Genomic DNA, 20,396 nt, shown 5'->3' on the forward strand with positions numbered 1-20,396 from the left:
AGAAAGCTGTGCGTGCTGTAAGTGTCCACTGTAAGCTGTACAGTACAGTGTCACAGCAGGACAACCTATGATTCTTCTGTATTGCTTCTCCTCATCACCTTATTCCCACGTCACGTCTGCAGTTGCAGAGAGAACAAATCAACATTCAGCCGCGACAAGAGACACAGACTGAGGTCTCTGAGGTATCTCTCCCCCGCCTTTGATGGGCAGAACCTTGAACGTCAGCCAACCTTTTTGATCCCTGCACACCACGAACGAGGTATAACGCACTTTCTATACTACTCCCTCTTTTGTATGTACAGACACTGCATGGCATGACATGTGTTGAGGACGCAACGTCGGTACAGAACATCTGTTTATCATCACTGCCTGTCTTGTCTACGAGTATATCGTTGTGCAGTAAAAGAGGGTAGAAACATATTGACCAAAGCAACCCCACCGGCCATCCCACCACTTCCCCCATCACCAGACACATCCGTCCATCAATGGTAAACACACCTGTAGCCGCGGTTCAATACAGCAACTCTAGAGTAGCAACAAACGTCAGCTGTGCAGTCTCATGTAGTCGCGCCCAACCCTCGGTTCAATAACACGTGGACGGCCGAGCGCTTGTTCTTGTTTTTCCAGTTTACAAACTTGATGACTGTCTAGTATGTACAACTCGTTCTGCCGCGCCCACTGCCCCAGCCGCCGGAAGCAGAGTCTACTTATCCCATATTGCTGCAACCACCTGATGATGTTACATATTTACCGTGGTCATGCCCCGGCACTTGTAGATTCCGCTTTTTCTGCTCGTCTATCCGTACAGAGTATTAATCAATCAATCAATCAATCAATCAATCAATTAATTAGATTCTCCTCTGTCGCTTGTTACGAGTCAAACTCGCCTCACGAGGACATAACCAACCAGCACCGGACAAAAGTCAAAAAAGCAACCAGAGATTGTCACTTGTTTTGCTTGAGTCGACTCATCAACACTCCAACAAAAAACAAGAGTCAGCAACAACAGTCTGCGGATATACTAGCCTGTTTTGACTCTACCAAACACAGCCCTCTCTTGTCTCTGCTCTCGTCAGAAAAAGAGACAATAACAAAAAACTCCACTATACGAAACCGTTTCCTAGTTGACTTCCTGCCCAACCGAATAACCCCACCTCTTTTTTTTTATGCTCTCGCTCTCAGACTGAAAAAAGTTCAAAGTTGCAAGCAGAGGACAGAGGACAGAGCCCAGCGCCCAGTCTTGTTTGGGAAAGGACCCGCCCCGCGCTCGCACCTTGTACCTCTGGTCTTCCCCCCCCCCCCTGTTCTCCTCTCTTCTAGCCCACCCCTGGTCTCTCTACTCTCAGTACCCCCCCGGTCCCCGGATCCGCCGCCACCTGGCCCGACAGACAGCGCAAAGTACCTACAAACGAGCTAAACCCTCCCGGGGCCCGCTGCGGTGTCACTACGGGCCTCTTAGACTATCAACATCCACTACCTCCCGAGGCATCCCTCCAACTTTCTTGTTTTCCTCTTTCTCTTGTTTCTTCAACATAACAAACCTTTCAACACCAAAATATCACACATTCACAACTACGAGGATACCAAACAGTCGGAACCCGCTCGCTTCTTCGACTTCTCCTCAATCCTTCCAACGGCCGAGACCGTAGGCATGTCGCCCAGGCTCAAGCCTTTGCTGCTTCCGCAGATGGTGGAGGATCGCCGCAAGTGGGAGGTACAACAAGTTAGCCCCGAGACAGACCTCTCTTACGTCTACTACACAACAAACTCGTCCTCATCCGATGTTGCTTCACCACTCACTCCGACTTTCTCCCCTGCAAAGGGCCACTTTCGCATGTCAAGCTCGACCTCTTCTCTCGATCTGCCACCGCAATTGAACGAAGGCCCCATCTCACCTACGCAATCCGTCCACATAAAACCACCCATGCGATCACTCCCCGATGTCCAAGAGGAGCCTCTAGAACCTGAACACCTCAACACTCACGACGAGGACAACACCGACCGTCATAGTTTTGCACCTTCAGACCAGTTTAGTCTCTACGACTGTTTGTGTATGTCTTTTTTGTCTTGTCTGGTCAAGTCGTCATATCTTTTTCGCAAGGAATCGTGTTTGGCCTGTCACTTTCGTAATCGTTTCGAGTTACTAACCCAGCCTCTTCCCGTGTAGGCGATGAACCATATGCGCCCCGAAATAGTACCGAGGATGTCATGTTTGACGGCAACATTGTTGGCGACTACGATATCGACTATGACATGGGTTTCCTGAGTGATGGTGACACGCCTATCGACGAGCGCTCCCGCAAGAAGAGATCAGGTAGCGAATCACCCTTTGCCGGCCTCACATCACGCATTGGTGCCCGTTTCCCCAACATGTCGCTCTGGAAACCAAACGGCCGCCGAGGCAACCCCATGATGTCGCCCAGCACCGAACTCAGCCTAGAAAGTGTTGTCCTGTCTGGAGGTCCCTCAAGCCGATCGTCATCCATGTCAGCCCCCAGCCGACCCGGCCATGATCGCATGCTAGAAAACACTGGACTCCCTACTCCTGCAGTATCTTATTACGGAAGCACCGAGAGTATCAACCTACCCGCGCCCCTCGACATTGAAAAGGCGCAAGCTTTTGTCGAGCAATCCGACATTGAGCGAGAGCGAGGCATGGCCACAACACCTCTACTACCGCCATTAATGACCAGTCCTCTCTGTGGACCCCCACCAGAGTCTCCTCTCCAATCACCAACCGTCGCACCACCCTCTACCACCACCGAGGTTCCTTCGCCAGTCCCCTCTGCTACAACACAATTTCCCCGACCATCTCTGAGCACCAGGCCTTCAGTATCATCTTTCCGCTTTGGCTCCAACAGCCCCGAGCTTCCCACCCCTCTTCCATCGATCCTCCAGGAGTACGACGAGTGGTCTGATAGTCTTGGTCACGCCAACTTTACCATTACTCCGCAGCCTTATCAACCCGAGACTGTGAACATGGAGACCCTCCAGCAGTTGCGCAAGGATTGGGACACGGCGCGATGCAACTACACCAAGCACCTTGTGCGCACGGGAGAGAACTACGGCGAGACGAGCAAGATCTACGGTCTTACCGAGGCCAAATGGACCGAAATCGAGAAGCGATGGAGGGCAACCCACGACGGACTCATGGCCCAGATCGTGGAAGCCACCAGCTCTGCCCCTAGTTCAACAAGCGGTTCACGAAGCCGAAGCCGTGGCCGCGGACGAGCACGAGCCAACAGCGGCGGTTCCAACCTCGGTCGACCCCCGCCTCTGGACGATGTCTTTGCTGGTATGCAATGGAAGCGCCTCGAGGATGGACTGCCCAGCGCGATTCCCCGGCTGGTGGATGCGGATGGCAAGTTCCCCGCCCGAGGCGACGAGGACATTGTAGGACCCATGCAACGGGACGAGGTGATGCTACGGACGCACAGCGAGGAGCGCAAGGGAGCACGATTCTGGAAGAACCTCGCGGGCAAAGTTGGCCTGCGAAAGTAATTTGCTTTCGATGTCAATGACCTTAATGGCCTGCGAAAGTTACTTCTTCCTTTCGATCTCAACGATCGACTTTAATGACCTACGACCGCAATGACTACTAGACAAAAAACTAGAAGTCATTGGATGATATAGCCAGCTCTCATGGGGTTGCTCGGCGTTTTATCTTCTTTTCATGTTTTGTTTTTGCTATTTTTGCAGAGATACCCCGACTCATGTCATTCCTTTTCATTTATTGTTTCTTGGGTCATTGAACCCGATATAGCCTCGACGGCATACACACAACAACATACCCCCTTTGGTCATGGAGAGACCTGCACATATAGTTTATTGTTTTAGAAAGTTTTTGTACATAATTGGGCAAGGTACCAAAACAAGGCGTTGAACAGAAAGGGGACAAACCAACCTGGGAATAACGAAAAAGCGCAAAAAGTTTTAGATGGGGGGAGGAAAGAAACAATGCGCGCAAAGAGTAAAGCTCTTTGACTCGCTGGAGTTTGATTTGGTTTTACAGTTTCATTGTTTTTTCGTTGTTTGGTCTGGATGGATATGTGCACAACATTTCGTTTGTGTTTGTGCAAGCATAGACAAACAACTTATTAGTCCCCGGACATTGGGGCAAAGGGAAACATGTCACAACGGAAACATGTACAACCATGTTTGTGCCGGAGGTGGAAATCAAGGGGGACGATAGTAATGGGCCTGTCGAGTTGAACTTGGACAGCGATATCAATCAAGTCAAGGCGAAGAAAGAAAGATACCCAAAAAATTTAATAAAAAAAAATATCTAAAATACTTTTACTGTTTACCCCTCACTTTGTGAATGTTACTGACAGATGTTGTGAAAGGGTTTTCCCCTTGAACTTGTATTCCCAAAGATGGTTCATCCAAGCGAGGGACAGGATGGTTTGATTTGATACATGTTGTGTTACCTTTGAGTGCGGCACGACGCGACCCTCCATGATGTACTTTTTCTCTCCCCCTCTTTATCTGTATTTGTTAACTGGGCAGCACGGCACGAAGACGGACACGAAGATGATGGGGTTTACGATAACAGGTTTATTATTAGAGACTTGTGATGACGACGGGATACGCGTTTTTTCATGCAATGGCTTATTGATGATTAATCTACTATGTATGTATGCGTATGTGAGTGTCTCTGTGTATGTGTAATGTTTCGTTTCAGAGGAGGGGAAGGATGAGCCGTGGTTTTGACAGCAGATCTGGTGTTGTACAGAGAATGCAAGCTGCCGTTGAAATGAGGGTTTTATTTGAGGGAGTATGAGAGGGGAGGCTGTGATTGATGGATTGTTTCGTTTACTTTGTGGTAGATGGGCGGGTAGATGCATTGATCGGGGAACAGAGAGAGACAGAGAGTAGCTTTATTTAGATGGAGGTAGTAACAGGTGGTGATAGGTAGCGAGAGGCAGAGGCAGTGAGAGGCTGCAAGTGGTAGGTGGTAAGAGGTAGTCAGAGGTACTAGTGAGATGCAGTGAGAGGCAAGATGTAGTAACAGGTAGGTGGTAAAGAGACATGTATGTAAGTTGACGTGACAGTACAGGACTGACGTGTGGGGGTGGGACATGGACATCCTTGTGAGTGCAGCTTTGCATCTGACATCCTGGACTGTGTTTTGTTTCGATTCAACACTGAAGATGTAGATATGAAGTAAATATTAATACAGTGAGTGATATGAAGAATAACTAACAAAGAAATACACCTTGTAAGAGACATCTACTTCACCTCCCAATTACACCATATCCATCCCAACGCACTAAAGATACTCTTGTAGAGACTCTCCATACTATACGCAGCTGGATCCGCAGCACTCATAGCCTCTGTTGCATCCAGCGGCAGCACGATTAATTTCTGGTTAATATATCGCTTCACCTGCTTTGCCAATACTCCTGTAATCTTGACATCTCTTTCCCATCCATGAGCTAGCAGTGCGCCCCATGGTCCCAAGTCAAGACATGTGGTGTATCCAGGCTGAGAGTACGGAATGGTTGGCTCGTCGAGTAAGTCTGCTGCTGCGTTGTGGCCGGAGAAGCGGCCGAGGATGGTGGCGTGTTGGCAGGACATTAATGCGATGTGGCCGTTTGTATCGGTGGCAGCATGGGCGGCGTCGCCTGTTGCAAAGACGTTTTTGCAGTCTGTGACACGGAGATCCGAGTCTACGTAGAGACGAGAGAGTGTGTCTTTTGCCCCAGGGATTTGCTGGGTTAAGTGTGTTGCTCGCATGCCAGCTGTCCAGATGACAGTCTTTGTATCGATGCGCTCGCCGGAACTGAGTTGTACGCCATTATCATCAACAACAGTAACGGCAGCTCCAAGCTTGAGCTCAACTCCGAGAGCCCCCAAGGCTTTCATGATGGTGGGACGTGGACCTGCTCCAAACTCGGGGCCAATATCTGAAGCGCTTTCAACGAGGATGATGTTGGGATTCGTGATGTGTTTGAGGAGATTGGGAAGCTCTGCTGCCATTTCAATACCGGTGAAGCCACCGCCGCAAACAACCACAGTGTCCCGACTTTTGCTGATGGAAAGAGAATCCAGACTTTTGAGATGGGCTTCGAGCTTGGTGGCACCGGTGAGAGAGTCAACGTCAAATGCATACTGTTCAAGACCAGCAACGCTCTTGGGTCGTACAACTGCACTTCCAGCTGCTAGAATAAGTCGATCGAAATGAACATAGGAGTTATCGCCTGAAGAAGATTGAGCGTGAACAGTCTGCGAGTCGGTATCGATAGTTTCGACGCTGCCTTGGAGGAAGCTGATACCAGCAGCCTTGAAAAGCGGTTCGAGGGGCTGCTTCATGGTAGAGGCGTTGGCTTCGTAGAGACGTGGTCGTAAGGTCAACCATGGTTCGGGTGCGATGACGATGATCTCAATGTCTTTCTCCTTGTTTCTGAAGTTGATGAGACGTTGAGCTGAGAGGGCGCTCCAGACTCCTGCGAAGCCGGCGCCGATGATGACAATCTTGCTTGGCATGTTTGTAGTGGTTTATCAAGTAGATTCGGAAATGTTTGAGGATGTTGACTCGTGGTTGTAGATGTTGATGAGCTGCGCTTAAGCTGTGTCGATGAATGTTGGTCTTGGTGTTGATGTTGGTGATGTGCTTCAACTACGCATCTCATCGCGACCCTTTATACTTCTCTTACGACATGAAATCTGACTTTCTCTATAGAATCCGGTCAGTAAGAACAGTATTCCAAGCCGTCAGTGTCCCCGTACTCACCAGTGTCTAATGCCGGATACCCGCCCCGAGAACGATTACCCGGATTCCCGGGCCCGACATTTGCCTCCGGGCGGCTTATTGATGGAGGCTTTGATGAGAAAATCCTCTTCGCGTTCGAGAATGAACGTAATAGACTCTGTCAGACCACGTAAGCGTAGCTCGGGCAAGAGATCATGCCTTCTCTTGCTCACGAGGTAGTGATTGTCGCCATACTTTGCCTTGACTTCACCATCACTCCGCGACACCCTCAGTCAGCACCCGATTAACCTTTCTCTTCGGGTATTCGGGCCAGTCAATTCGGTAGTTTGAGCTGTTTTTAGGGTCGCATAACAGAGTCTGGCATCGTAAATGGCTCCGAGTTGTGATATCCGCGCTGAGAGACCGGCTTCCTGCTAGCAGTAAGCTGCTCAATGGGTGTGGATGGTTGAAGTGATAGCTCCGTGAGAGCAGTATCAGCGACGCTGGGGAGTCAACAAGTACCGTGTCTTCCATTGCGACTGTAGCAGCGTCACTGATGTCCCGGAGACAGAGACCTTGGTCGTGGCTTTTGCCCTTGCAGGAGAACCAGCTGCAACAAACCATTTCCACCGTGACGCCATTTCTCAGCAGGAAAGGTTCAGCCGCCAAGCCACGGGAGCAATATTCCACTGCCACTAATGACCTTGACCAAGTCACTGAGTCCTTTATCGCTTCCCATCGTTGTCTGTCGCCTCTCATAGACCTGTGTCCGTGGTATAGGTTCTCGCAACGACAACAGGACAAGCAACAAACGGCTCCAAAGCGATCAAGGCAGCTGAATGCATTTGAGACTGTACCAAGGCCTAAATGATCCATATCCAGCCAGTCTACCACAACAACACGAACGCGCGACGGATGTAGTTCTGATATGGGAGCGGCTCGCGAGTGCCACAACTGGATTGGCCTCCTGGGGAATTGGGCAAGTCCACCAGGATAGAGACAAGCAAGAAATCACATCTCCAACACTTGGCCGTACTCCTCGTCGTCCATTCAACTGGTATTCTCAGGTCTATCCGTCACATTCGCCAGGTATGCCCCGCAGTTGTCCTCCTGTGAGAGCCCTCCTCCACCACGGTTCGTTGAGCAACAATTGAGCGCGCTCCCAAGAGTGGTGGTGTCAAATATCCAGAACTGCTTCTCGGCCTTGGTAGTCCCAGTCGCATTGGGCAAAAGACATCTGTCGCAAATCGGCAGGTAACCCTCGTGATCGTGGCCACCGGCCTTTCCCAAAAGATCAAAACTTTGTACTTTTTTGTCGATGAGTAGCTTTGGGGTCGTGGTGCCATCGTCCCTGAATCACGGCAAGTTGGCTTCGTACGTTTTCGCAGACGATCAATTCACCTACGTTCTAGTAGCCGACCTTTTGACCGACTCCGTCGCGGGTTACGAGAGATGTGTGTCTGGGCTTACCAAGCCGAAGGAAGCTTATGAGGAACACAGCGTTAGTTCTATTGTCTGTGCCTACGGCCTCGGAGAAATACTTACCAAGCGGGGGGTTGACTGGTAGCATCGCGCCGATGTTCAGTACATGACATGAAGCCAAACTGGCTTGCTGAGTGAACGCATGATGGCCAACTTGGTGGCTGCACCCAAACTATTCACACCCTTGGTCTTGTAGAACAGCTCGTGCATAAGTTGATATATGATGCCTGGTCGGGACCAACTAGCGTGATGGCACGGTATGGTCATAGAACTTCTGAATATAAACGTGATATGCTTCGTCGGAGTGTGTACTGCCAGCTCGGTCGGCTTGTCGCTGGGTTGAGTCTTGGGAAATTGGAGCCGTCGAAAGGGTCGACATGCCAACTCGGTAGTTGTGTCTGGTCTTTCTTGACTCCATGACCTGCAACATTATTAGCATACGAATGTTTGCAAGCTTCAGTAATACCCAGTGGGATGAGAAACGTACATGAGTTTGTCAAGTATGTCTGGTAGATGCTCTCTCAGCAGAGGTACTCGAGGTGTACACAACAAAAAGGATCATCCGATAGATCATAGCCATGGTTGTAAGCCAACGTCGGGGAGGTGCTCGTCTCGAGCGAGAGGGGACTGCGTCTGAACGATTGATGGAAACGGGGTACATTCACTGGTGGCCACGGGCCGCCGCCAAAGGTGAGCAACTTGCCACCACTGCAACGGTCTCTGATGCGTCCACTCCCGCTCCAGCTCCCACTCCCGCTCATGAAGAACTTATCATAGATTGACCTTGGAGTAGTTATCCCGGTGAATTCGTTGTCGTCGTTGTCGGCGATGTGAATGAATCCAGGGTCCTCCATTGCCACGTCACGACTGACAGTGACTTCGGTGTCGTTGGTGTCGTTAGCGTCGTCAGCCGCTTGTTATGGGCGGGAGGGGGGCTGCGTCTGCACGACAGAAACGGGGAGTCTTTAATGGTGGCCAGAGGCCGTGGACGGCCGTGGAGCTTGTAGTCTCAAGATGGTTGTTGAGGCCACTCCTCCCGAGACTGTTCCCGAGGATGTCCTCCCCACCACTGACGATGCTGTCACCATTGAGATGGAAACAGATGACCCTGTACCTGTTTCCGCTGACGATGACACCGTTGTCACCGATCCTATTGAGCCTGCTGCTACCGCTGACGATGACACTGTTGACGCTGCGCCTGCTGGGCCATCTGTCGCTGTCGCCGCTCCTGTCGAGTTATCTATCTCTAACGCCGCTCCTGCTGAGCCAATGATCGTTGACGCTACTCCTACTGAGAAAATCGAAATGAACAATACCGATATCACCGTCACTCGTGACACAGCAATGGAAGACCCTGTACCCATTTGTACCACTGATGGCAACGTCCCTGCAGATGATGGTGTTGATGCCATCGACGCTTCAGTCACCCGCGATGTAACCATGGAAGACCCTGAACCTGTTGCTATCACCGGCGCCGGCGGCGTGGTCGGGACCACTGTTCAAAGGTAAACCTGCTTCATCCAAGTGTCAGCATCTCGCACACAGCAGATGGGAATGATAGAATGCTTACCTGGTCAATCGTGGGACATCGTTCAGCCCATGCCAGATTGTTGACCCAGATCCTGTGAAACAAACTCAAACCTAACTCGTATGGTTAGTAAACATGTATGGATGAAGCGACATAGAACATCACACAACACGGCATCACAAGTGGCACAATATTTTAACTCAAACAATTATCAATTCATTGCCTCCTCCCGAGGACTTTCCTGCGTCGGCTCACCGAAAACAGGCGCAAAACACCAAAAAGCAACCGTGGTATCTTTGACCCACCAACGCCGCGCCGTGCGCTCATGCTTTCGTAAAAAGGCGCTGGGAGATCCCCTCCCAGCGCCGCCGTTCTTCCTCCAAAAACTAACTACCTGGGCAAGACTCGGGGCGACACCAAGGTGTTGTCCGAAGACACGGAGGGATCAAGCTCCGCCGCGTGCGCGAGATCGCGTCACGCGTTGGGACTTGGGTCCTTCCGCCACCTTGGCAGCCCGCGTCGCCTTGGGCTTTGCCAGCCCAGTCTTGCCCTGGGTCGCCTTGCCCTTAGGCTCGGCCCTCTTCTTAGGGGATGACCCCTGGACTTTCTCCAAGGGGTCCTTCCACCCCACGCGTCGCCCGCCGGCCGATCCCTCTCCGACGTCCGAGTCCTCCTCGGCCTGGTCCTTGATTCTAGTCAGGACCTCGGCCGGGGACTCGGCGTCACCCATGTTCTTCTTGGTGTTGGACCGCGTCTTGCGGTCCAACTCCTGCTCCTCCGAGCGTGGCTTCCGTGCCAAGGAACCACGCCCGGCCCCAGCTCGCGAGAGCTTGATGGGGGTTGGGAGTGAAGATTTGGGCCCACCGGCGCCCTGGCCTCGAAGGCGCGACGACCGGCGGGTTGTGGGAGGGGATGCGGCCTCCTCGTTGGCGGCATCGGTGGGGGTGGGAACCGACGACTCTGTGACCTGAGTCGCCGGGAAGTCAACCATGTCGATGTCCAGGTTTGACTTCATACGGGCCACCTTGCCCCGTGTCTCCAGCTTCGCCTTCTTGGGCGAAGGCTTCTCCTCCCCGTCCTCATCCTCACCCTCGTGCTTGCGCTTCGCCATCATCGGAGTACCCCTGTTAGGGCTAAGGGCTCCGAGAGGCTTGCGCGTCGCAGCGAGGGGGGTGGGCGAGCCCGACTCAGTCGCCGTATGTTGACGAGTGCGCGCGATAAAGCTGCGCATAAACTCGCGGTTGGGGCTATCGTTATCGACAGCGGCGACAGACTGGTGTTCATCCTCGGCGGGAACAACTTCAGTGCTTGCGCTAGACTGAGCGGGAGCGGGAGTGGCAACATCGGGCCAGGGGACAGCAAGAGTGGTGTCATTACCAGCAGCTGGGGTTGCGAACTTGGGTGTCGCATGGCTAGGAGCAGGCTGGGGACGTGTTCGGAAGCGAGCCGGGCTATCTTCAACATCTGACCATGGGAAGATAATGGTCGTGTCGTCGTTAGTGACCGCTGGTGATGCGAACCTAGGTGTGGCAGGGCTAGGTTCGGTGTGCTGAGAGTGAAAGTCCAATTCAGTGGGAGTGTCTTCCACATCTGACCAAGAGACAGCGAGCGTTTGATCGGCACTACCAGTAGCGGGAGTTGCGAACCTGGGTGTGGCAGGGCTAGGTTCGGTAGGTTGAGAGCGAATGTTCAATTGAGTGGGAGTATCATCCACATCGGACCAAGAGACAGCGAGCGTTTGATCGGCATTACCAGTAGCGGGGGTTGCGAACTTGGGAGTCGCATGGTTAGGGTTGGTAACCGGAGCAGGCGTTCGGAGCTGGGCGGCTTCTGTAGCATTCATGGTAGCTCTCTTCAGCGGGGTCATTGCGCTTTGGCGTCGTGTCACACGCTTCGCAGACATAGGTTGAGGGGTGGCAGTAATTGCAAGTTGGTGAGAGGACTTGGCTTTTGGTGTAGAAGAAGCCGCTGATGGTGACAATGTCAGATCGTTGTCCTCGAAGCCTTGACTCGCAGGGAACATGTGGGCGTATTCGGCCGACAGCTTAAATCGGACGAAAAGTCTGCCGTTCTCCTCGGTGACCACGACCTTAGCAAGGCCACTGCAGGCATCATCGGCCATGCGAGATAGATTCTGAATGGGTGCAGGAGGAGACGAGGGATGGGCGCCGAAGATGTCAGGGTTCTCGCGCATGTCAATCTCGACAATGGATTGCTCGGTAGGTGCGGGCTGATCATGAACAACAGGATGGTCAATAGTCTCAGCGACGTTGTCATCGGTAGTAGCAATGGGTACAGGGTCATCCATTGCTACATCACGAGTGACAGCGACGTTGGTATCGCTCATTTCTGTGTCCTCAGCGATGATAGGCTCGGCGGTAGGCTCGGCGAGGATAGGTTTAGCAGCAGGCTCGGCGAGGATAGGTTCAGCAGTAGGCTCGGCGAGGATAGGTTCAGCGGTAGGCTCAGTGAGGATAGGTTCAGCGGTAGGCTCAGTGAGGATAGGTTCAGCGGTGTGCTCAGCGAGGATAGGCTCGGCGGTAGTGGGCTCAGCGACTGTAGAATCATCCGAAGTAGGAAGGTCGAATAGCGACGCAATAGAGATAACATCGTGGAAAGTGTCGTCGGCCTTGAATCGAAGCTTTTGAGGAGAAGCTGATCGGCGACGAGCTTGGGTCAAAACAGACTTGAGAAGAAGAGGCTCACTTCGGCGGCGACGAGCATGGTGACGTTTCTGGGAACGAGCTTGTTCGCTAGCAGTGGCAGAAGTGTTCATCCAAGAGAGGGAGCTCTCAAAAGCAGATGGGGCGCCAAAGTCAATAGGGTCGGTACCGCTGAGGGTCTCGTAAGTGCAGGTAGGAGCCTTGGGGGTGTCTGGGGCAAGCAGAGCATAGAGGCCAATAGGGCTGTCAGTCTCGGCGGGAGTAGCAGCGGTGGCAGTCTGGGGGATAGGTGTGAAGGGAGTAGTAGGCTCAGGTCGGTTCCAGCGAGAGGGAGTGGGTCCGACAGGACGAGAGAAGTTCACGGGGGAAGACTGGTTGGGTGTAGAGGGAGGACCTTGGATACTCTCGTCGCCAGCAATAGAAGAGGAGTCAAACTCGGATGGGACGCGGAATGTGCGACCGGGGCTGTGAACAGGAGATGAAGGAAGGTCTTCAGCGGGTTCAGGTGAGCCTTCTTTGGAGGAGGAGGCATCATCGTCAGCTTCATCATCAGATGCGCTGGGGGAGTACTGGAGAGAAGCAACAGCGTAGTCATAGACTGGACTGGCGGTCTGGGGAACAGGAGATGATCGTGACTTGACGGGAGTAGAGAAGCCTCCACGAGCAAGACCAGGAACGAGCTTGACAAAACCTTGTGCAAGTCGGTTGCCACGGGAGGTGGACTTGGAGAATGGGTTGGCAAGTCGAGCAAGACGCTTGGCGGGCGACCGAGACTCAAACTTGAGGACGGGCTCGCGAACGACGGTAGGGCTTTCGGGTTCGGATTCGTCGGCGATGTCAGAAAGATCTGGAACACCAAAGGCAGCAACGTGCTCGCGAGGGTTTCGGCGTCGGCGCAGGAAGCTAGTAGAGAGCTTGACCATGGAACCGGTTGTAAGATCAACTTCGGTCATACCGCGGGAGTAGGCTCGCTTGATCATGGGCAGCACCTTGTAGTAAAAGCCAAGCTTGTTACCACCGGTGGGAGCCAGCATGACAGGGACGTCGGGCTCGTTGTTGAGAACATCGGCGCGTCGCTTGAGGGGAGTGATCTGGCAAATACCGTTGCGGGCAGCTCGTCGGTCCTCGTAGGATGTGCATGAAGAGGTGTACATGAAGTTGTTGGCGACGTTAACTAGCGAGCGTTAGGTCATGGTCATGTTCAAATAATTCAGTGCAAACTTACTTGTAGCCATCATGAGTTCGCTTAGCATGAAGGCATGGGTCATGGCTTTGCCCGAGTAGGCCGCTTCTCTAGAGATCGGCTCAAACTTGGTGCCTCGTCGGACCTTGCGGGGAAGAGACTCGTCGAAAGCGATGGACTCGCGGGTGTTTGGGATTACAAAATTGACCTGAGGGAGCAGAACAAAAGGCTGAGACTGCTTGCGCTTGGTGCAAACAGCAACTCGCTTCATGATCTGGCGGCTCTTGCCCTTTGCATTGGAAGAAAGTGCAGGGACACGATCCCAAGCAAAAGCATGAGTGCGAGATGTGGGAGCGGCGAGATCAAAGCTCAGGGAACTGTTGTATTGTTAGCATCGGCGGTTTGGTTTGCGACGGGTTGCGAAGCCTACATTTTGTCGGCGTCGACACGAGTGCCGTCGGTGGTCGCAAAAAAGGGAATGAAGTCGTTCGAGACGGGGTTACTGTGAGATAAAAATGTCAGCAAGCTGCGGAAATGACACACGATGGCAATATAGGAGAGGAACTTACATTCCCTTGGGTAGTTGCCCAAAATCCCACTTGGGGATATCATCCGGCTCCATCGTGAAGATGCAGCGCGGATCAGCAAAAAGTAAACAAATGCCGAAACAACGGCGGGCAAAGTGGAGAGACGGTGCGATGGAAAGTAAAAAAAGAAGCTTTTGGTAGCTCAAGGTTTGACAGCAGAAGACGTTGCGGGATCGCAGTGGGAGTTGCGAGCGTTGTTGTGTCAAATCGTGAGCGTTGCGCAATGAAGGTTAGAAAGTTTGTTTTGATGCGGGACGGATTTGGAGTTGAGATGTGGGTGGGCTGCTGCGAGGCGCTCGCGCTAGCGCCAAACGCGTGGGTCACGTGCCACCGTTGGACCGGGAATTTGGAAATCTGGCAGCTGGCAGGCAGCTGGCAAAAAGTGACAGCCAGGCAACGAGCGGTTACTCGATTGATTTGGGTTTATTTGGATCAATACGTGAGGGGCGACGCCATCGCGTTGCGGGGATTTCTCTTCGCGAGGAACGCGTATATGACTACTCGCGATGTTCCTGAGCCGTTCACTGTCTAAGTCTCGAGGCGTTCATCTAAGCGCTAAACCATGAAGGGGTACCCAGCGACGACATGGGTATTGAGGGTCCATAAAATGAAGCTGATTTTATTGTAATCTTATTAATTATTCATTTGTTTCTATAGAGTTTGTTCCTGTATCTGCCTACTAGGCACAGAGAACATATTCTTCATCACCAGCGTTGCAATTAACTTGAAGTTGGCGTTCAATTGACGTGACCCGGCAGTTTGTAGATCAGAGGCTGACGGGAGACTCAAACATTGACAGGCAACTTTAACGCAAAGACCAATCGGTTCAGCTGGATGACGTTGACACCTTGGGTAGCATTGTTCTAGTGCGATTCCAGACTTGCCCGTATTTAGACAACATGGACATCCTCATGTCTTGAAAAGTAGTAATAAATACGTCGTATCTCCAAAATAACCACATGTTCATCTCAAGTGTCACAAAATAAATTATCATGGCGTTCATCCGTGATCAAGGCCCAGAACTACGAACGGGAACCAGCGGGTTGCGGCAAGGCTAGACCAGGACAAGGATTCAGTACTAGAGATCAGCAAAAGTTTATTGACTTTTTGCTTGAGAAATGCGCCAAATGCAACAAAAACACACAAACCAAGTAGATACCAGAGAAAAGTAGTGAATGCAGTGGAATAAATTATCCTGGATTTTCTGATTAATATTTTGTCATTGTATTATTCCTAGTAGTCCTCATATTGCCGTGTAGACTCGATATTCACGTCATTGAACCCTGAAAGCTTAATGGTATAGGGTAATCAACCCACCCGTGTCCTCAGAATCAGTTGTCGTCTCGCATCCCCAGGTTGGGGGGAGCCACATTAGCCCCGCCACTCTTTGCGCCGCGTGCCCAGCGAAACGTCATCTCTCCAGGCCACCACATTCGACCTTCAATCAACATCACAACCACGAAACCCCCTACCATCTCCAACCTACCTACATACAACAAACACACCTCGCTCTACAAAATGAACCGCTTATTCGGCTCCAAGCCCACGGGCCCCAAACCCACCCTCAACGGCGCCATAAACAACCTCGACACCCGCATCTCCTCCCTCGACACCAAACTCAAAGCCCTCAACGCCGAACTAGGCGCCTACCAAGAAAAGCTATCCCGCATGCGCGACGGGCCCGGAAAGCAAGCGATGAAGCAAAAGGCGCTCAAGGTGCTGCAGCGCCGTAAGGCCTACGAGGCGGAGAAGGACAAGCTCGAGAGCCAGGTGTGGAACATGGAGCAGGCGAGCAACATGCAGGACAACCTCAAGAACGTCATGACGCAAGTCGACGCCATGAAGACGACCAACAAGGAGCTCAAGAAGCAGTACGGAAAGATCGACATTGACAAGATTGAACGGCTGCAGGATGAGATGGCGGATTTGATGGATGTGGGTAATGAGATCCAGGAGAGCTTGGCGAGGAGTTATGATATTCCTGATGATGTTGAGGAGGACGAGTTGGATGCTGAGCTTGAGGCTTTGGGGATGGAGGTTGAGATGGAGCATGAGATGGGCGGTGCCGTGCCGGGTTTCTTGCAAGACGAAGTCGTGCCAGATTTCGTCGATGAGCCGCCCCAGACTGAGGACAAGGTGAAGCAGGTTGCTGGTTAATAACGAGAATGGTCAATTGTCACGAATTTCTTGGGACAAGGCGTTGGTTAGGAAGGGTCAGTAGGGTCATTCAAGCATATTATTTCACCACATTTTAAATATCGGCATTCTTGGAACATGTGCTCTTTCTTTCAAAATTATTTCCAACATGATTGTATACAACTTTCGTCATTGAGTTGTATTTCCGATGACGCTTTTCGAATTACTTGATACATATAACCCAATCTCGGCCATGTTAACCCAACTCCCTCGCTTGAAATGATGCTTTCGTTGAAACATGCCTTGCAAATCTAGTCCACTGTTGCAAAGAACCTGACAGCTTGTTCCAGCGCTGGGTCCTTGTTACAGAAATCCCATCCGACGATCGTTGGAGTTTGACTGCAGCAAATGATCTTGTGCGCATCAAATTGAAGCTTAAAGACTCGTGCCGAGGTGTTTTCTGCCGCAGCGATGTGAGGATGATGACCAACAGCTGCATTCTGTGCTTGGCCTGGCTGTCCAGGTGGCGCACCTTGTCCATTGGCATTAGCCGCGGCTGGTGGTTGCACAGCTGGCACGTTGGTTGGGACGGGCATAGTGGAAATAGGAGGTACCCCGATACTCGACCTCGGGTTAGTGCGAACGCTGTCGGTGGAGGTTTGTTGCGAGCTGCTGGAACTCGACTGGTGTCGCAAGGGTGCTTGGCGCGTGTGAAGATTGGCCAAAGCATCAGTGACTACCCCTCTCAATTGGGCTCGAACCAAAGGCGAAGTCTCTCGTTCAATGATTGATTGCAAGTAAGTGTGATGAGCCAGCACGATTGGGTACGTCGCAAGTACTTGTTGTAGTGCAGTTGGGCCAAGCGGCACAGTTTGGTCAATGAGAACTTCGTATGAAGACGCTGTTCGATGAGTATCTCCATGGTGATCGCGTAGCATCAGAGGTCCGAGTGGTGTGCCGTTTGTCGGTGGAGAGCGTGGAACAATGGTAGACGCATGTGACGACCTGCTTGCCAATGATGCAGCTACCGCGACGTTCGATGTTGCACTCGACAACGCTGCTGCGGCTTCGCGTTGAGCAGCAGCAGCAGCCTCCTCCTGTCTTAGATGGTGTGCAGGTTTCCACACACCTTCTTTGTCGCGTCTCCAGATGATGATGCTCTGATCATAAGAGCCAGATACTATACGGCCGTACTTTCTTCCACCACCACCTCCAGGAGGCACCTTGGCACCAAACGCTTGCACATCCTCAGGTCGCGAGCTACCAGCATTCGCCCGACGGTCTCTACGACGTCTTCGATCCAGGCTATGGTCAATCTCGCCAGCCCCCTTACATGGGCAATACTCAGCGTCCACCGCCTTGGCTTCGCCTTCATTTCAGCTGTGCTGTATGGTAGATCACCAAAACCAGCCTGGACAGTACGGACCAGGTGTGCGTGTCCTCGCAATTGGGCAACTTTTAGACCGGTAGGTGCATCAAAAATGCATACTTCCCAGTCACTGCTGCCACTCACAATTCTGCGCCCATCGAATTCGACGCACGCAATTCCCTTGTCGTGTGCGGGAATCGTCTGGGTGCAAACTTGCTCCGGCCACTTCCAAACCTTGATATGTCTATCGCCAGAGACGGAAACAATAGTGCGGTCGCGAACCTGAATGGCATTTACGGCAGCGCTATGGCCGTCCAGACGACCGATCATGGTGAATGGTGGCTTGACGGGAAGCTCCTGGGCCAAGTCCGGCTCGTAACCATATCTTCGCAGGTTGGTAGGCACCGGGCCAACAATATCGCTTCCGCCATATCCGAGATCGCCGTGCTTCAAAGGACGTCTGTTGAAGATTTTGATCGTTTTGTCCTTGGAGGATGTAACTAAAATCCGCTTGTCAAATCGCACGTTGAGGACTGATTCGTGATGGGCTCTAGTCAATCTTTGTACCAGCTCTCCCGTTGAGAATTTCCAAATGAAAACGTTAGAGTCGCTACTTCCAGAGACAAGTAGATCTTCTTCCGGGTCGGCATCAAATTGTAGACACAAAACAGAGCCCATATGCCCTGTAAGCGGAGGTCGGACGAGCCGGCGGGTGTGCACATTCCATATGCGCATCGTCTGATCTCGACTGCCGCTCACCAAATAGTCCTTGTCGAATTGCAACGCATAGACACACTCCTGATGTCCTTCCTCAGGAAAGCTAGGGTGAGGGAATTGAAAGGTGCTGTATTTGCCAAGCTCCCAATTCGCTTCCAATTTGCGTCGCATAGAGTATAGATAGCGCCAGTTGATACGATATCGTGATCGGCCTACATCCCAAATGTAGAGTGGTGATGGCGGTAAAGTGTTGGCTGCATCGGCAAGGGACATGGGTGCTACTGAAGACTCGGGTTCGCCGCTCGGTTCCTTGCGCTTTCCTCTGCTGTCGGAAGATGAAGACAAGGTTCGGTCTAGGCTCGCTGTTCTGGAGTTCAAGCCATCGAGATCCATCTCGCCCATTGGCACGATTGCAGGTCTGCTCGACGAAAAGGAGGACGAAGGGCTGCCAAACATGCTTCCGCCAGACAAAGCCTCGCTGGGGCCAGGTGTACGGTCGCGATCGGTCATTTCGAGGTCTTCATCGGGATTGACAACAGCGCGGATCTTGTTGGGGTGAGCGTCTTGCGTTGATTGCATTCGGCTAAGCTGACGAATCGAGTAATCGAGGCCATTGTTGACCTTTGTTTCGCAGGCTTCGATCTCGCTCAAGATGGTCTTCCACCCCTCCATGTAGTATAGGCGCTCCCATAGTTTCCTATCCAGTGCCAACTCATACCAGGCGCGGCATGTTTGCGTAACGCCGACGAGCGAGACGGGATCGAGGAAGCCTAGAATCTTGAGACAGATTTCGGCAGGGAGATATTGGATGAAATCGATGTAGAGCCGCGGATTCAGACGATGGACGATCTCGGCGATGACGGATGTAGGTAGATTATCGAGCAGGGCCATGGTCAGTTCTGGGCATGTCAGCACGTTAATGTTAGAGTTACAGTCAGCATCACGTACCTGTTCTGACCTGGAGGGGTAGAAGAGACGAGTTTGTGACAAGCCATGAGCTTAAATCGGATGGCGAACGGAGGGTAGCGAGGGCGGTCGAGAGTTCTTGATTAACGGTGGGCGTTAGAGGGTCCTCGGAGTACCCCTCGTCGGGTTGATGTGCAGGCGAAAAGGGATCCATGGAGGATAAACTTTCGTTCTTATTCGACATTAGAGTTGCAAGGCCTTGGGCCCCTGTGGATGGAGAAGTTCCCCCCAGGAAAAGAGAGGATATAGATGGGCCGTTGGAGCGGTCAGCGAAGATGCGGATGGCGGAGGTTCAACGGCCCAAAAAGTTGAGCGGGAGGACAGGTGAGTGTCACAGCAGGACGCGCAACACGACACAAGAACGAGGTCCAGATATGGTGTCGCAATACAAGGAAATGGGAGATGGGATGACCCAAACAGTATTGATGATGGATGTAATGTATGTACAGTTCTTGTTGAAGATTTGAAACCAAGATTGGAGCAGTGGTGGTGACGCGATGTGATCAAGTCGAGAAATGCAAGGATGGAATTGACGGAGGAACGAATGATTGAAGATGATGGAAGCTAAAGATCTATCCTTGGTTTGGTTTGGTCTGGTTTGATGTGGTATGGTATGGATGGAGATGAGATGCAGAAGGTGGAGGTGGAGGTGGCTCTGGCTCTAGGCCGGCCATCAATCAAGGCAGGTTCAGGTCCAGACCAAAAACAGTCGAGGATCCACTCACTCAAGATTGGTTGATGACCCAAGGAATGGCCTGGCCTGCCAACAAGGGGTGCGACATTGGCTTGGAATCGATCTCGGGCAATTCCTAACTTTCTCTGTTAGCGCTGATCAATTACAAAGCGCTTACTTTATTGTTCGTCAACAATCACAACATCTCAACTGTACATACCTACTGGCGAGACTTGTTTGTTTCATCCATGGTTGTTCTTTGCTGTTTGTTTCCGGTACCTTGAACCTAATAACCTCACTAACTGTATGCCTTAGCCCCGTCCATCTCCGGGAGGTGTCGATAGAGTTGTCGGGTAGGGCGTTCTGAATATCGACAACCCATCGCTATCCACATTCCT

General features: G+C 52.0%; 7 protein-coding genes across 7 annotated transcripts; 3 read left to right on the plus strand and 4 right to left on the minus strand.

The window, feature by feature from the left end:
• Positions 1-1,651: 1,651 nt before the first annotated feature.
• FGSG_10499 (uncharacterized protein) lies at positions 1,652-3,501 on the plus strand (the record flags this gene model as incomplete). The annotated part of the gene is made up of 2 exons (XM_011321186.1): positions 1,652-2,051; positions 2,168-3,501. The coding sequence occupies 2 exons, from the start codon at positions 1,652-1,654 to the stop codon at positions 3,499-3,501; spliced, it is 1,734 nt and encodes a 577-aa protein (XP_011319488.1).
• A 1,731-nt stretch (positions 3,502-5,232) lies between these two features.
• Positions 5,233-6,489, minus strand: FGSG_10500 (uncharacterized protein; the record flags this gene model as incomplete). Its single annotated transcript, XM_011321187.1, has 1 exon — positions 5,233-6,489. One exon carries the CDS (start codon positions 6,487-6,489, stop codon positions 5,233-5,235), a length of 1,257 nt encoding a protein of 418 aa, XP_011319489.1.
• A 1,786-nt stretch (positions 6,490-8,275) lies between these two features.
• Positions 8,276-9,030, minus strand: FGSG_13775 (uncharacterized protein; the record flags this gene model as incomplete). Its single annotated transcript, XM_011321188.1, has 2 exons — positions 8,276-8,597; positions 8,711-9,030. The coding sequence occupies 2 exons, from the start codon at positions 9,028-9,030 to the stop codon at positions 8,276-8,278; spliced, it is 642 nt and encodes a 213-aa protein (XP_011319490.1).
• A 160-nt stretch (positions 9,031-9,190) lies between these two features.
• Positions 9,191-9,685, plus strand: FGSG_10501 (uncharacterized protein; the record flags this gene model as incomplete). Its single annotated transcript, XM_011321189.1, has 1 exon — positions 9,191-9,685. One exon carries the CDS (start codon positions 9,191-9,193, stop codon positions 9,683-9,685), a length of 495 nt encoding a protein of 164 aa, XP_011319491.1.
• Positions 9,686-10,149: 464 nt separating this feature from the next.
• FGSG_10502 (uncharacterized protein) lies at positions 10,150-14,172 on the minus strand (the record flags this gene model as incomplete). The annotated part of the gene is made up of 4 exons (XM_011321190.1): positions 10,150-13,541; positions 13,593-13,927; positions 13,981-14,052; positions 14,120-14,172. 4 exons carry the CDS (start codon positions 14,170-14,172, stop codon positions 10,150-10,152), a joined length of 3,852 nt encoding a protein of 1,283 aa, XP_011319492.1.
• Positions 14,173-15,603: 1,431 nt separating this feature from the next.
• Positions 15,604-16,390, plus strand: FGSG_10503 (uncharacterized protein). The gene has a single exon (XM_011321191.1). The coding sequence runs from the start codon at positions 15,656-15,658 to the stop codon at positions 16,292-16,294; it is 639 nt and encodes a 212-aa protein (XP_011319493.1). The 5' UTR covers positions 15,604-15,655; the 3' UTR covers positions 16,295-16,390.
• Positions 16,391-16,584: 194 nt separating this feature from the next.
• FGSG_13776 (uncharacterized protein) lies at positions 16,585-19,509 on the minus strand (the record flags this gene model as incomplete). The annotated part of the gene is made up of 3 exons (XM_011321192.1): positions 16,585-17,578; positions 17,815-19,258; positions 19,308-19,509. 3 exons carry the CDS (start codon positions 19,507-19,509, stop codon positions 16,585-16,587), a joined length of 2,640 nt encoding a protein of 879 aa, XP_011319494.1.
• Between the last annotated feature and the right edge of the window lie 887 nt (positions 19,510-20,396).

The sequence above is a fragment of the Fusarium graminearum genome, chromosome 1 (assembly GCF_000240135.3).
Source record: "Fusarium graminearum PH-1 chromosome 1, whole genome shotgun sequence".
Classification (NCBI taxonomy): domain Eukaryota; kingdom Fungi; phylum Ascomycota; class Sordariomycetes; order Hypocreales; family Nectriaceae; genus Fusarium; species Fusarium graminearum.

Excerpts from the sequence above, each read along its gene's own strand:
- FGSG_10503 (XM_011321191.1), top strand. The coding sequence starts at position 15,656 with ATGAACCGCTTATTCGGCTCCAAGCCCACGGGCCCCAAACCCACCCTC.